The sequence below is a fragment of the Oryzias latipes genome, chromosome 7, assembly GCF_002234675.1.
Source record: "Oryzias latipes chromosome 7, ASM223467v1".
Classification (NCBI taxonomy): domain Eukaryota; kingdom Metazoa; phylum Chordata; class Actinopteri; order Beloniformes; family Adrianichthyidae; genus Oryzias; species Oryzias latipes.
Genome location: NC_019865.2, coordinates 7,817,677 through 7,833,883, shown reverse-complemented (window position 1 = coordinate 7,833,883; position 16,207 = coordinate 7,817,677). Strand labels below are relative to the sequence as shown.

Genomic DNA, 16,207 nt, shown 5'->3' with positions numbered 1-16,207 from the left:
GCCATGTTTTTTCAACCGTTAACACAATCGATATGGAATGCTTTTTAACTTTGCTGTCCTCTGTAATTTATACATGGGGCATTGTATGTAATTCATTTTTCAAATCTGCTCTCTTTTTTAATCTCTAAAGCAGCTGAAACCTGGAGAAAACCACGATAGACTGCACCGTGTGGATTCAAACAGAAGGTCCAGGAGCTTCAGTAAGCAGCCTAGCACTGGGGACTACTACAAGAGTCTGGGCAACGACACGGCCGAGCCTCGTGGGAGCATGGCACCCAATGAGGAGGTGAGTCAGATCTTTTTTTTAACACTTTCTTTTAAGTTTTGGCATTTAGGGAAACACGTGTGATTACGTTTGGAGGCATCAAGATTCCACAAAAGTGTTTGCACTGTCATATTGTGGGATTTAGGACAAACTAACCTAACATGAGGTTTTAGGCTTGTTGGTTGTGTGTTTGCATTAAGTTACAATAGCCACTACACTGATTTGCCTGCGTCTTACCCCTTAGCTTGTTACATAATCTTGTGTCCTTTTGGAGTACACCTGATGCAAACTATGGAGTCAATTTCATTACCTTTTAATTCTCCACCCCACTGTATAAACGATCCCTGCTGCAGGAATAGAGTAAATTCAGCACAGTTCCCCACAAAGAATGTGAAACCAATTTTCCTAAATTTATGGATACATTTAAAACAAAAACGTGCATTGTTAATGGTCTATTAGGCTATTAAGACTTTGGTTCACTTTTATTCAAATTGTGTATTAAAATGAAAGAAACCTTGTTATTTTTGCTTTGATAGAACACAAAAATGCTATAATTATAAATCTTCTGACAATTGGAGCATCCTTGTAGTATGAATGCTTTACTTGTTGCTTGTTGTGTGTGCTCCACCAGATTCTAAAGCTTACAAGGAAAAGTGTTTGCATAAAAACAGAAGAATTTCCATAAATGTAAACTTTGAAGACAAACATTTCATTGTAGAATTTTAGTAAAATGTTAAATCTGCATTTTATTTATAACAATTATTCGTAATCTTTGTACATAGCTTACCTGAACTCACTGCTAAACCAAATTCTAACAGTGTCTTGTAAAATCGTAATATTGCATAGGATCTAGTGTCTCATATCTTCTTTACAATCTGTCTTTGGGTTTTAGAGCAGAGAGCATTTACTGGCTTATTAATCACAGGAAAGATTCCCCCCCCCCCAAAAAATGATTTGAAATTCTCTCAGAGCTGGGCTTTTCTCTGATTCTTGTTTAGCTTTTTCTATCACATTTTTTTCCTTCTATTCAACATTCTGTAGAACCATTAAGATCTAAACAGCCACCCTCTGGAGCAATGACCTTTTTGGTACACAAAATGTATACAGAACGCATTGAAAATGGGTTCTTAAATGCGCTTCTAGCCTATGGTGTTCACACAGGTCTGTCACACTTATATGCGTATGTACCGGTACTCAAATTTTGAAGAGGCTTGGAAACTGTGCAAATCTTGCAGATCTTGCTATTCTGATGTAACTTGGTTATCTTTAGAACTGACCTGGCTCCAGTTGTATCTCTTTAAAACCGCCTCAAGAAGACAGTACTTCCCAAAACCTCTCTTCAGTTATTGCCTTCTAGAGCTCTTTCTGATCCAGACAGCTAGAAGGTATTATGCATTTTTGCAAGTGTTTAGATACATTATCGGATTAGAAAGTGACACCATGGGTCTCCAATGAAATCTTTTCAAAATATTTAAAATAAAAGTAAAAAACTAAATGTTGGCTTTTGCTTGTTGCACATAATCTGTGCAACCTTTAAAAGTAATCACTAAATAATTTATTTTGATTTCTAAATTAATACATAAAAATTCCTGGGCAAAATTTAGAAATAAGTTAACTTTTTGTTGAAGTTGTTGGCATTTTGTAGTTTAATTAGGTTCTTTTTGTACCAGAAAGTTTTTAATACCTATAAAGTATGTTTATTTAAAAAATGATCATTTGTAAACTTGAGTAATTCTAAGAAAAATAATGTAATCACAGCCTTGCCTTCTTTGATATTTCAGGTTAACTGCTTTTTTTCTGTTTTGCTACTAAGTGAATGAATGACAAGAGTCTGCTAGACCCCTTAATGTCCCTGGAGAGGTGTTGCAAAAGCCCCAAGAGTATCAGGAGTGCGGGTGTTTGGGGTGGCAAGGGACTTAATCCACACTGAGCCAATTAAGGCCTCAGTGGGGTCCCTGCTTGTCTCTGAGGACCTGAGCAGATGGATCGTCTAATCGACGGAAGTGGCACGTGCTGCGAAAGGCCCATCTGGACATGGTCCTCCCTGCCCATCTTCCCTGGGGGTTTGAAAGTACACGGGGCAACAATGATGAGCACGTGTCTAAAGAGAAAGGAGGGGTGGGCCCAAGTTAAATTTCACGGTCCATTAACTTGCTCCCAGCAGAGTTGTGGCACGCTTTGGGAGCATGTCAGACGCGTGCTGGGCTATCACTTGCAGTGACAGATGTCTTTTTCTGACCGTCACCCCTCTGAGATCCCCTCTTGGGATTAAGGCATATTAGCTCTCCTATAACAAAAGGAAATGGTGTCTTCATGAGATGATTAGAGACAGCAGGAGGCAGAGGGAGGACATATCTAACAGGGGCAATTACATCGGGCTCCATTAGCAGCCAGTGTAAGAGAATTTAATAGCAACTCAGATCAGCAGAAGTTTCATTGAAGCAGCTTAAACTTTCTTTGGTAAGAGGTAGAACTCTTACTATTCAATGATTTTAAAAAAGGTAAATATCTTTTGTTTTTAGCTAGAAAGTTTTTAAGAAAACAAATGTCACATTTTCAATATTGTAGTCGTTAACCCATTTTAATAAAAAAATTGCTTTTTGACCATATTTATTCGTTTATTTAAGCGTTCCCCCCATCATAATCCTGTCATCCCTGTTGTCTTTGGCGTAATATTTGTCACCATAGCAACTACAGCCTGCAGCCGTGTGAGGATGCAGCTTGGAGGTATCAAATGACTGACGTTTGCTGCCTTGTCCCGCCTTCTGTTCTTTTTTTTAAAACAGGGTTCCCTTTTACTAGAGGAGCCCACCGATAGTCCGGCCCACAGCTCTGAAAATGGCGCCACGGAGGAATCTCCCCCGCCGCCTCCACCTCCACCACCCCCACCACCTCCACCTACCACAAGTGACGCAATGCCAACACCCCCTCCACCTCCACCGCTACCTCCAGGGACACAAACCACTCAGAATAATGCCAGCGGTACCTCCACCAATCATCGTCGCCCATCTTCCTCATCAGGAAGTGAGTGTCCTGAAAGCTTTTTATATTTGTTTGTTTTTTTTACTTCAGTTTCCTGCTACAACCTGACATCCATAATCTGTTGTAGAAGTGTTCAAAAATAGTTTTCGTGACTGCCCACGCTGTTATATGATAGGTCAAAGAAAGCAGACCCAATGCCTTTGGGTAAACTAAAGAGTTATGTTGAACTATAGCATTCTAGAGAGCAGATTATAAATTAATGAGGCAGGATTACCATTACATGGAGATCTGGTTTAGTGTTTGGCCATTTCCTTAAGTGCCATTGCAGCTTGTTTAACAGCAATGCTCACAGGGTTGCAGCACGCGCATACTGCAACCCTGTGAGCATTGCTGCTACCTATTGTTTTACTTTCTTTGTGTAGCAGATGGGATTTGCAGTATTTTTAACAGCACATTCCAGCTCCACACATTTACTCTTTTTCATCTTTTTCACTATTCAATATGTATTTCTCTTTAAGTCTTTGCAATGTACTGATCTGCTATTTCACAAACCAAGCCTGTCCTAAAAATTAAGGTTTTGATTCTTGTAAGTGAAAGTTGCAACGTCAAGTAAAACTCTATGTGTATAAATATGTAATATTGTTAATTTAAAAAAAATACATTTTCATTTATAAAATATGGCCTTTACTGGAAATGAATATAATTTTTAGATTCTAAGAAAGTAGCTCAAAAAGATTCTCAAGACAAAATAAATCCACTCAAGAAATAACAGAATCAGAGAAAAAAAAAAGGAACAAATTGTATCATGATGGAGGTCAAAGAGAAGCCAAAACATGTCTGAGCCATCAGTTCCAACTGTCTCTGTTGCGTCAGTTAAATTTGTTTTTCCTTTCTACAACATAGCGTCCTTTGGCAGTTTTTGAGTGAAATTTTCTCTTTATAAACTCTTTATCAGACTCCTCTTGCTTCTCCATATTTTCTGGCTGCTTTCTCCCTGATTCTGCTTCAACATTTCCTCTTTTTCCTCGCTGTGGTCTGTCCTTATGCTGCTCTGTCAAGGTGGAGACATTTCTGCCTCTCAGGCGGAAGGAGGATCACTTAAACAGATAAAGAGTAAGTAAGATGGAGTATCAGCCTTTCTAATGTCTCCAGTTTCATACATTTAGGATTCACACACATCAATTCAGTCTAACCGTGCATGTTTTGGTATTTTATGCTTCTGAATGAGATATTTCTTGATTCTTGATGGGAAAATGAGAACATCTTTGAGTACCTTGTTCTTTTTTAATTATTATTATCAATAGTCTTGTTTTTTTATGCCCTAAATCTGTAGAAATACCTGCCAAAGAGCAGACAAAGGTTTATAAAGAAGGTTTTCTAAACTAGTAAATATCGTTAGGTATATATAGGACAGGATGAGGACATAAACATTGATTATATAAGTTAGTTTAAAACACCTTAAAATATTTAAAGTGCTTAGTTTAACCATAATCAATATTAATTACAAAGAATTCTGTTAATCTGCATTTGGTTTCCTCTTACAGATTTTGTGTAAATTCTGCAGACATAAAAAAATCTAAAATTGAATCTTACTTCTGTTCCACTGAGTTCTAAGAACATAATTGTGCACAATCTGTGGGAAAGTCATGTTTACTCTAACAAAGTCCCAAATGATTTCTGGTAAACTCTGGAAGAATTATGTATTTTCTTAATGATGTTTTAGCAAACATTAGCTTTTTGGGATTTTGTACTTTTTCTGTCTTCATGTTGTTTTATGCTTCATCTTTTCCTCCTTCTATAAGGTTCTCATTTAATTTACGTGCCAGCCTTTCCCTTTGCATACTTTTCTCTAAGATTTTTTAGCTGCAAGTTTAAACAAGGATCCACTTTTTTGTGATGGATTATTAAATTTTTACTGAGTAACTCACAAACTTTAAATTTCTTTAAACCCATACTATTTAAGCAGTAGTAACATAGTGTTCTTGTGGAAGGTTTTTCAAATCTTATTGAATCTACAATTAAAACATTCCCATTTCCATTCTTTCTTTTTTTGTTGGTAGGTTTTTGCTGCTTTTGTACCACGCAGCTTTATTTAAAAATATGCATATTTAGCGGACGATGGTTGATTTGTGACGTATTTGTTTGGTTAGGTTTGGGTGTTTGTTTTAGTTCACAGACCCCAGTGACAGTCTATGCAGAACATGTGAGAAGAGAATGTGCTGGTGACGAATGTGTCAGGTTTGCTGCAGGAAGGATTGGTCCAGTGCAGAGTGGACTGAGAAGCTGAGGATTGAAGGGTGTGTGTGTGTGTGTGTGTGTGTCTGTGTGTGTGTGTGCGTGCGTGCGTTTGTGTGTTAATTCCTCACCAGCTTTCCAATGGCTTGCTGTCACTTCCAGTTACTGGTGATTCTGTTAGACTTCCCCCAACTGTGATGATGGGTCTCTAATAGAAAGCTGCTCTCTCCTCCCCAAGTGAGCTGCATGGAAAGAAAGGGAGAGCGAGGGAGAGTGAGGAGGGGTGGCACGCTAGGGAGTCTTTGTGCAGCTCCAACATTGTGGTTGAATCCACAGAGAACACTTTTAAAGGAGGACTTTAGTCCGTTCAACAATCAGAGAATAGGTAAACAATGTTGGACTGAGGATAATCGCAACACTGAAGGTTCACATTCACCAGAACAGGTGAGCTAACTTACGGCTCATGTTGCTCAGATTGTCTGTTTAAAATGCTTTTGCTTTAGAAATGTATTTATGGGGACACATTTTTACTACTGTTATAAAAGAAACTTCGTAAGATTGTATTTTTTTAACTTCTATTCTCAAAAGTGAGCAAAATTCTTCTTAGTAGATGAAGCTGAAACGTGTCAACAGTTGAGGATGTAGTAACCTTTAGCAGATTAGTATCAACAAAGGTTGAAATTGCATGTTTTCATTGAACAAAAAGAGTAATGTTTCATCGTTTTACTCTAATTTTCTTTTGCTTTCTTCAAATAATTTAAAAGAGGCAGAAAAATATGTTTTCTTCTTCCTGTTCCCTTTCATTTCCCATGTTTAACTGCTTGTGCAATATCTTTCATTTTTGTTGTTTTATGGAAATGAATAGAAATTGAAACAAACTGAAATTGTGAGATAGAAAACACATTGTTGTGTACTTCAGTTTATTCTGTCCACACAGTGGGTTATCTCTTTACTTTGACATGGTCAAAATAGTCTCCCACAGCTAAAAGTGGCTGAATAAACGTGTGGGATAAACTAGGTGGTTGGCAGTGTTATACAACACAAAACTGGCTAAAAAGGAACTGCAAAATAACAAAAAACATTTTATATTTTTAGCAAGATTAATATGTTTGTTTGATCAACTAGATCCCTCAATTTAGTAAATTTCCTCTTAAAATTGACTCATTAGTTTAGTACCCTCCAGAAGTTGTTAAAGCAGCAGTAGAACAATGAGAAGCACAGGTTGGGCAAAGACTGCATAGTTAAATAAAAACCTCACTAGACTTTTCTGAAATGATAGATATGCAGCTTTTTCCCGAGAGACGGTGGTTCACTAAACTGAAATGACCTCCCATCATTGTTAAACATGTTCCAGGTCAGCGTTGTTACCGAGCTGATTTGATGAAATATTCAACACTGAATTGCCACCCAACCCCTCTCCTCCTCTTCTGCATATCTTTCTCACTCTCGCTGCTTCTGTCTCTCTCTCTCTCTCTGCCATCTTTCTACCTGGTTTCACTTGTCTGTCCTCTCCTTTTGTCTGCAGGCACAAAGTCTTTCAACATGATGTCCCCCACTGGTGACAACTCAGAGCTGCTGGCAGAGATCAAAGCAGGAAAAAGCCTCAAGCCCACGCCGCACAGTAAAGGCTACACTACTGTTTTTTCTAACAGCGGACCCACAGGAAACAATGTAGGTCCAAAGCCAACCCTTCCATCAAATGTAAATGGAAGCAACAGATGCAGATCATACACGTTTTGCTGAAACGTAAAGATACTGTGTTTGGCAGCGGAGCCGCCATCAGTGTGTGAATGTGTGAGTGAATGTGTGTGTGACTGGGTGAATGGGTCTGTGACTGTAAAGCGCTTTGTCCTTGTAGGAAGAAAGGCGCTATATAAGTATACGCCATTTACCATTTACCATACATCCTTGTCTCCATACATCTATTTCTTAACCCGCTAAATCCCTTTCGGGATTTTAGGGATATCCCTGTCTGTTTAAAAATAGAGTAAATGACAATAATATAGTACTAAAAGAAAAATTAAGCAAAATTACATCAATCTGTGAGCAGAACAGTTGGACATTAGGAATCATGGATTTGCAATTGTCCCCCTTCATTGCTGTTCCCATGTCTCAGACAATCAAAATACTAAACTTTTAGGTTTTTCCACTGCTTTTTTTTTTTTACCTGAACAAATATCTTAACTTCGTTAATGGTATAGAAAAACCATCAGATGTATCTTTTGTAACTCTGTTTTTATTCCAAACAAGGAAACAACACCTCCAGAGACACGATCATCCTCCCCACCTGCCAAACCGTCGTCTCCTCCTCAATCCCACACTCCTGTCACCTCGCCTCCCATTACTCCGAGCCCCAGCCCTAGTCCCACCGGCTCTGGGTCCTCCAGGACCATGTCGGCCTCCGCAAGTTACGAGCAACTGTCCTCCAACTCTATGATCAATGGGAACGGCGGCAGTGGTGGTGGCTCAGCAAAAGCAGAGCCGGGGAGAAAGACCAGCCTGGCAGATATTGAGGCACTGGTGCCCACTCATGATGAACAGGGGAAAGCCATTCCTGAATGGAAGAGGCAAGTGATGGTCAGGAAGCTTCAGGCGAAGATGCAAGAGGAGGAAGACTACAAACGCAAGGTAGGCACAGTGCTGCAAAACTCCAGTCAGTTACCCAGCATTGCTTTGTATTTTGGCCTTAAAACTCAAAAATGCTCTGAAAAGAGGTTTGAAAGCATGGATTTTTGTGCATTTGCAGTTTGTGTATTGAGTGATTGTGCATGGTATAACTTTCTAGAAAACATACAACAGCTTTAAAGGTTTTTGTATTTTCCAATCTGTCCTAAACACTCTTCTCCTTTCTAAAAGGGTGTCATATTTAGAATTTATTTATAAAAGTGATTTATTATTCATTTATGCTGGAGCAATCTGAACACTTGTTAGCTCCATGTAACTTAAGAAATACTCTTGTGATATACGATTTGAGTAATTAAATCGAACGTTAATCATTTATAAACAAAGATTCAAATCTTACAGAAAGGTTACCAATTAATAAATGGCAGTAGTGGCTCTAAAAATCTTAATGACTTTGCTCAACACCAATGATCTTGGGTTTTTGCTTCTCTTAGTTCTTCCATGCATGCTTCTCTTTCAGTGATGTGCACTGACTTGGCTGCAACAACCATCACAGCATTGACACACTTGGCTACAGAATTCACAGTGTGCACTTTTGTTTGCTGATGGGAGTTCTGTGACTCCAAGTTTTTACATGCAGATTCAGTGGTGTGATGTTGGGCCCATTCACACTACAGGCCAAACACGCAATGCAACGGTTGACTGTAAATAATACAGGGGTCGAGCAATGTTTTAGTGAAGTAAGCATTTGGGTTTTCATTGAACTTCTAACTACAGCGGGTGGTTGAAAGACTGCTATCTGTTGCCATGACAACACCATTAGTTCATCTTTTTTTTCCATTCACAACACCTAAAACTAAAAGATCTCTGTAGTGCTAAATCATAACTAGGTTCAAAAGAATTCTTCTTGAGTGACAATGACACGTTTACAATGTGTTTGTTCTTTTATTTTTTATTTAAAGGGAAAACAAAACATTGACCTATTAAAAAAGGCTAAAATAATCGGGTCTCAGTAAATATAGGAGGGAAAGGAGTAAAAGGCATCAAGTGATAAAGAGAGACACACCTGACACATTGTCACTAAACTAATATTATTCCTTAGTACATTTTTTTGCATCAATTCAAACACACAAAGGGTTCTCTGTTGTCTTTGATTCTAAGTTATTGCGTAGAGTTTAGTGCCAGTAATCAGGCTGTGCCATTGCACCACTAAATCCATGTAAATCCCGTGTGTGCGGATGGATTTGCACTGAAGCGTGTGTTCATACCAGGAAGTTGAAGTTGAAGGAACCCTCCCTCCTCCCCTTTTTTTCTTGTCCTATTGGTCTCCTTTGACCTCTGATTTAGTTTGCTTCAAGTGGACACTACCAGCCTCAGGAATGGCACTACTCCTACATTCACAACGCCATTTTGGGTCCTTTTGGAGAACTAATGACGGAAGCTGACCTGAACCGAATTGAGAAGCAAATTGAGAACCTGCAGGTCATGCATAAGGTATCAGAGGTGGAGAAGGAACTGGAGGAACTTGAGAGACAGCTTCATCAACTCCTGCCCGTTTCTGCCGCTCTTAGTCAAGGACACTTCTCAGTCAACCCAAAGCAGGTGCATGGCCAGGCTGAAGATCTTCCGGCATGGTGCAGTAAGATCTCCACTTTGCTCAAAAGTATGGCGATTCTTCTTGCCACGCTGGGAGGCAAAGAAATAGACATCTTAGATTATATACTTCACAAAAATCCCCAAGACCAGGAAAAGAATGTTAACCACTCTCAACCTTCAAGCACTGGAATTATTGGGCGCTCTCAGTCTTTCTCAACAAGAGAAGAAGTGGAGAAGGAAATAAAGCAATGTGGGGTTTCAGTGAAGAACCTTAAGGCCAACTATGAAATTCAGAATCAGCCACATTCTATTAACAATCAATCTCATAGAATTTACAAGCGCAAAAGGTCACTGCCTGTAGTAAGTGAGACAACTTGTGAGGCGGAGTTTTCCTGCTCCTCCCCTGGAGCTGTGGACTTTAATACCAATGGACATTTGCTTTCTGAGGAGAAAACAATCTCAGCTCATGTTGAAGAACCTGTTGTCATTAAATCTTGCACTCCTCCTACATATGGGCCCTCTGAGGTAAAGGCTCCAACAAATATGGAGCAGTTTAGCCAGGCGCTTCCTTCTGATCCCATTTTAAATTATGACCAACTGACAAGAAGTCTGGAGGTTCAGACAGATCTCAGCTATGTCCAAGAGTGCATCGAAATGAGGAAGGAAAGAATCGTTCTTTTGTTCCTCGAACACTGGCGGAAGTATACCGTCTCAGAATCTTATCAGGCTAAATACATGAGCAGGAGAGGAAGTCACCTAGATGTGGGCTGGGATGGTTCCAGTTTTAACGCCCAACTCGGTGGGGAGATGCAGAGCGAGGATGACAAACTCCTCCTGTTCATGAAGTCCAAACAGGTAGTCGGGAATCTGATCAGCCACTGGAGGGCGATTATGAGCCAGGTGCCCACACGTCAGATTCGCCGACTGAGTCGCACCCAGATGATCTACTGGCCGGAGCACTTCTTGCCACACATCAATGGGTCACCTGTGAGATATGAAAGTCTAACTCTGGACCTTTTTATGCTGGGATATTTCCAGTTACTGGAAATGAACATGTCTCGCAATGAGCGAAAATTTCGCCACCTCCTGTGCTATGAGATGTTCGACCGTCTTGGCAGCCATAAATGGGAAGTGATGAGACAGTTTCACAAGGAAGTCATGGAGGACATTGAGAGAGGCAAACGAGACTGGGCAGATGGTTTTGAGGACATAAAACTCAAATATTTTGGAGACTCATTCGAAGGAGGAGGTTTAATGACTGGTTCTTTACCTTCAGTGTCTCCTGAGATGCCAGTGATGCCACAACAGGAATCTCCCCCTCCCCCACCTTCTCATCCTCCTCCTCCACCCCCTAATCCTCATTATGATTGTCCCAATGTGCATGTTTCTTCATCAGTACCAGAACTTCAGACATCCCAAGCAGATGCTTCTCTAACACCTTCAGTTGCCCAGAACGGTGTATCTGAAAAGGCCCAGAGTGTGGACTTGTCAGAGGACATCTCTGAGAAGAATGGACCATCTAATGAGCACACAACATCAAAGAAAGCCATGACTACAAATGACACTTTTTCAAATCAAAATTTGGAAGCTGAAAGTGTTCAAATGGTTCAAACTCCTCACCAACCGAGGAAAGACTCACAACCAAAAAAGGACGTTCCCCCTCTAACTGTGAAATTTGTCGAAGAGCCTTACATTGTCCCATCCAGAGAAGAGCCTACTGAGGACTCCATCAAAGTAATCTATGAGCTGAAGGAGTTCAGCAATGAAGAAATCATCCGGTACATCGATCGAAGCTTTGCTTTTTGGAAACAGAAAGAAGCAGAGCTTTTTGACATCTAGCTGAGCACAGCAGAGATAAGTAGAGCAGAACTCAGGAACATGGAGAAAAAGGAAAGACATCTGATTATTGATCTTTGGGCCAATGTTACCCAAGTGACTTAACTGCAGCTAAGAAATTCTGTTTACCTTATGACTGCAATTTCTGTAAGATTCAGTCGTTGAAAATCAATCTATTTATGTTCAAGGTTAATTTTTTTATTGTTTGCCATAAAAGTGTTTAAATATTTGAGAGACTTAATCAAATATTGGTTAACGCTTCATCATGTAATTTGCTATTTTATTCTGCTTTTAAACAAAATAGCATACAACATTCCTAACTATAAATCAGACAGATTTGTCTTTTCACCTGTGTTTTTCCAAAAACCGGTGTCATTTTGTGGCTTGAAAACCTTCCACTTCGGTCACATTGAAACCGTGTTCCTGACAGTAACACCCAGTGACTGCAGTGTGTGGGCGACTCACCAAAAAAGGTCCTGAAGTGGACGATGAAATAATGAAAATCTGGCTTTGTTCTGCTTTTTGTAGGCATCATCTTCAGTAACGGAAGATGGAACATTTCTGAATTTCCACAATAAATTAACCTAGATAAAAGCTGAGTGGACAGATTGGAAGTTTTTGAAGTTTGAAATTAGCATTGGAAAAATGCATGTTGAAGCTGGATCCCTGAAGTTTGTATAGGTCATAATCCCTGCATCATAGAAGCAGATACTGTTTATGTTAACAGCGTTCATGCTAGAAAGGTGTCTTGGCCTCTGGGCATCTGTTTGTTCAGATAATCCAGACTTCAAGAGTTTGGTTAAATCTTTGAGTGGGCAGAGATTTAGATCTCTGGTTTGATTTATTTGTGTTTCCGTTAAATTAAGTTTGTGATAAAATACAGGAATCACCGCTGAGCCCTGATTTTTCATATTTTTCTCCTTGTTCTGAGACAAAAACTGAAACAGGTTGGCAAATTTTAAAACTACTGAAGCTCAAACTGTTCTTTGATTTTAAATAGTGAGCTGGTCATTTTTGGTACAACAGTGTCTGAATTTCCAAATCAGAAAGTTACTTCAGGACACAAATTTTATACATTCTTGACAACAAATGTATGAAAAAGCTTTTTAAAGCTTCGAATTCTTCAAATATAAAGGAAAAAAAAAGTTTTTTTCTGCTGTCTTGTTTTATCGTTTTGGTATATTTCATTCTGTTTCCCTTCTGTTACTTTTTTTCCCTTTATATTTCCTTTAAGATTTTTTTAATTTGAAAACTTTGTGACTCTTCTTGAAGCCTGTGCAGCATAAAGATGCACTTTCAGACGTGTAGCTCTGGAGTCTGAAATCCTCCTGAACTCTTGTGGCTCTGAAGAACTTCACTATGCTGTGGCATCAAGATTACCTTCAAATAACCCTCTTAGTACCACCCGCTGTTGTGCTTGTCGTGGCTTATAGGAGCCATAAGGAGGTTACAGTGAATCTTTATCACCTCACAGCTCAACTGGAAGGTAGTCAGCTGGCAAATTAAAAGCCATATAGTTTTGAATTCTCTTGATATTACGTATATTTGGCATTTCAATTAAACACATGTTTAGGAAGTTTAGGAAGAAAGCATTTTAGCTGGAAAAAACAGTTTTGACATGGAAATTTCAAGATAATTTTGCTTTTCATTAAGAAAGCTTCATCCCATTAAAATGAAAAAACGGAATATTTATCTTAAAATTATAAAATAGCAAAGACACGTTTTTTCCCGTTTTTTTAGATATTGCTTTTTGCTTTTTTCCATCCATCATTACGATAACAATGCTTGTCAGGCTCAAGTGAGACACGGAACGAAAGAAAATCATGCCTGGTTGGAATTAATCTTTTATTTTCTCTATATTTTAGACTCTTTTTCATTAAAGTCTGATAACTTTGTCTGATCCTTTTGTACATTTTTAAAGTATTCATTTAAAAAAAAAAAAGACCTTGAACTGTCTCAGCATTCAGACCCTCAGATAACATGGCAGCAGCAAGGTCAGAGGTTTGAATCTCTGCTCTGGGTCACCGCTCCAGACTCAGTGAGCAATGTAATGTATCTCAGTCATGTAATGTGAGTCAAATGAGCGGTGGGCAAACATTTACATAACCGAGGTTAGAATTTCAAGATATCGCAGGTTAAACCTAAGCATGGTGGCTTAGAGCTGGTTATTAATACCTGAAGTTTAATGTTGTGAGTACAAACAGGATTTTTGTTTGTTACATACATGTTTCTTTCTTCCTGTCGTACTTGAGGGGCTCCCTCATGGAATCAATAAAGATCCATTTCACATATTTTTACTTGCACTCATCTTTCCTGCTTGGCATAGTGAACTGCTTTAATAAATAGTGCAAAACAGTAAAACAGTCTTAGAAAAAATGAGAAACTTCAATAAATAGTCACCTCTTTTGTAAAAGTTTTCATTTCAGTATATTTAATCTAGACTTTTTATCTCTTTTATCTCAAAAATATGTAGTTTGAGTGAGAACAAAGGGAGAACAGTCTGCATTAAAGTCATTATTACTGGTACTTTATTTTAATAAAATAAATCCAGCAAGACTCTTATCCTAGAAAGAAAGAGATCTGTGAAACCGCTGGGAAATGTTTCTCTCTGTCCTCACCACTGGATTCCCCTCATTTAGAGACATGTTTGAGGAGCATGAATGCGCATTGTGTTTAAAGTTCCCTCATTACGGCTCTATGAGATTAGGATCTAGACTTGGATTCAACCATTTCAAGACTCTGCATGGTGGATGTCCTGATTTAAAAACCTACTCCAAAGAAAATCATGTTTTGATGTTTTTGGCATGTTCTTGGTGCATTTTTCTTAATAAACTAAAAGATGACAGGTAACGCTTTGAAAATAGATCAAAATATGATTGGAGTGGGACTTTAAAGATTCATGTAAAATAGATTTTTGTAACTACACTTTTCAAAAGGTAATGTTGTTAAAATCCTTGAATCTCTGCATTAGTTTTGATGATAAATATACTTGTGTTCAAAAATGTTCAAGAAGAAAGCACCCAAGATGAAATAAGGTGTCTAAATGTATTCACACGACTGTATTTCTCAGGTTAAAAAGAAAGAAAAAAACTCCAACGTGACTGTTCTCTTTAACACTTTTGACACTGTCTCCAACTTCAAACCCATGACCAGTGACCCATTTTCTGTTAAAACTTTTAAAAACATCCAATAGTAGAACATCGATCTGACCAAATGCATGAACATTATTTGTAAGAAGTTACACATATTTTTAAATGAGATGTGCAAACAAAACACTCTGGTGAGTACTCACCACATTCAACACATTATTGCAACAAGGATTTACAAGTTAATAAAAAAAACACAGAGTTTGTGTACTGCAGCATGGAGGACAAATCACCACACTAAGCTGTTTTCTGTCAACACAGTTATAATGTTGTTGTTATGTCGGCGGTTTCTGATGATCTGTATGACTGATTTATTGAAGGTATTTTAAATTGTTGGGTTTGATCACCATAGAAACAGATTCTATAAATGATTGAGAAACAAAACCCTCATGGCTTCAACATACTTTTGGCTCCTACTAGTGAAAAGATCAATGTCCAACGATTTGGTGACCTTACAGGTCAAACTATGATGGAAGACACACTGAATGCCCAGGTTAAGTATTGAACAGACTCATATCGGTAACTAATAAAATAACCTAAAGGATGTTAGGGATAGACTGATGTTTGTTACTGACTGGCCTGGGTTCCTATCTCTGCATACCCCCTTTCTCCTTGCAGGCTGAGGAGGAGGCCGCACGCCTGGCCTCAATGCCAGCCTGGAGGAGAGACATGATGAAGAAGAAAATGGATGAGGAGAGGTGAATAACGATTCAATTTCCTTTCCCTCACATTTTACAGCCCATGATCAGTCTATAAAATCTATAAATGTGAAATATTTTAAAGCATTTTGATGGTTTTTACTGAACCGACTGTTCAGTCAGTGAGAGACTCACTTCTTCCTCTTTTAACTGCTCGGTACATCCCTGATGTAAAACATATGCACTTTTTGATGAAATTCAAGGTAACTGCTTTTCATAAAAGGTCACTTTAAAGGTATCCACTGTGCCAAAAAGCAAATTAAGGCTGCGGCTTCAACCTACACATGCTGATCACTTTCTGTAGTTTTGAATAGCTAAACTCTAAATACTCTGAGTTTGACTTACAGGGAATCATTCAAATGTTCTGCTTCTCTTTTGTGATCAGATGAACTAAAAGTTTGGCTATTTTTGCACAAACTTTTGCACACAAAAAATGGAAGTATTTCTATGGATTCAACCTTTAAACTAGTTTGTAGTCATGACAAATGTTTCAAATGCTTGACTTGTGGGTTGTTTAAGATATTTACCGCTTCTCTATGTTTCCTTTCTCCTGATGTGACAGGGAACAAAAAAGGTGAGAAATGTTAATTTTCCTCACAATACCACCTTTAAAATTAGATGTCAAACTAAACCACTAAAATAATGGCATTTATTAACACTCTGCCAAATAGGATGCCTGTACTCGCTTCCCTTTCATGACTTTTCACCTGAACAACACAAGGCAGAAAGAATCAAACTAACAAAAAGGAGAGCACTAACATTCAGTTGTTGACCCTGAAAGACACATTTTTGAGAAATGACTGTTTTGTCTTCCTCTTTTGTTTATT

At 38.6% G+C, this 16,207-nt stretch overlaps 2 protein-coding genes across 7 annotated transcripts in view; both read left to right on the top strand.

Moving 5' to 3' along the window:
- The window catches only part of espn (espin), a 45,405-nt gene that overhangs the window by 27,386 nt on the left and 1,812 nt on the right, over positions 1 to 16,207 (top strand). Inside the window, exons 9-15 of one of the 6 annotated variants that reach the window (XM_020704515.2) lie at positions 131 to 286; positions 3,052 to 3,289; positions 4,307 to 4,360; positions 7,008 to 7,153; positions 7,733 to 8,110; positions 15,301 to 15,380; positions 15,934 to 15,954. In XM_020704515.2, the coding sequence (XP_020560174.1) occupies positions 131 to 286; positions 3,052 to 3,289; positions 4,307 to 4,360; positions 7,008 to 7,153; positions 7,733 to 8,110; positions 15,301 to 15,380; positions 15,934 to 15,954 (1,073 nt within the window). The remainder of the gene's footprint in view (positions 1 to 130; positions 287 to 3,051; positions 3,290 to 4,306; positions 4,361 to 7,007; positions 7,154 to 7,732; positions 8,111 to 15,300; positions 15,381 to 15,933; positions 15,955 to 16,207) is intronic. The other 5 variants (XM_020704516.2, XM_020704517.2, XM_020704518.2 and 2 more) reach the window with 5 other exon arrangements.
- On the top strand, positions 8,122 to 11,855 carry LOC110015340 (espin-like protein). Its single transcript, XM_020704521.1, has one exon. It carries the CDS (start codon positions 9,536 to 9,538, stop codon positions 11,537 to 11,539), a length of 2,004 nt encoding a protein of 667 aa, XP_020560180.1. The 5' UTR covers positions 8,122 to 9,535; the 3' UTR covers positions 11,540 to 11,855.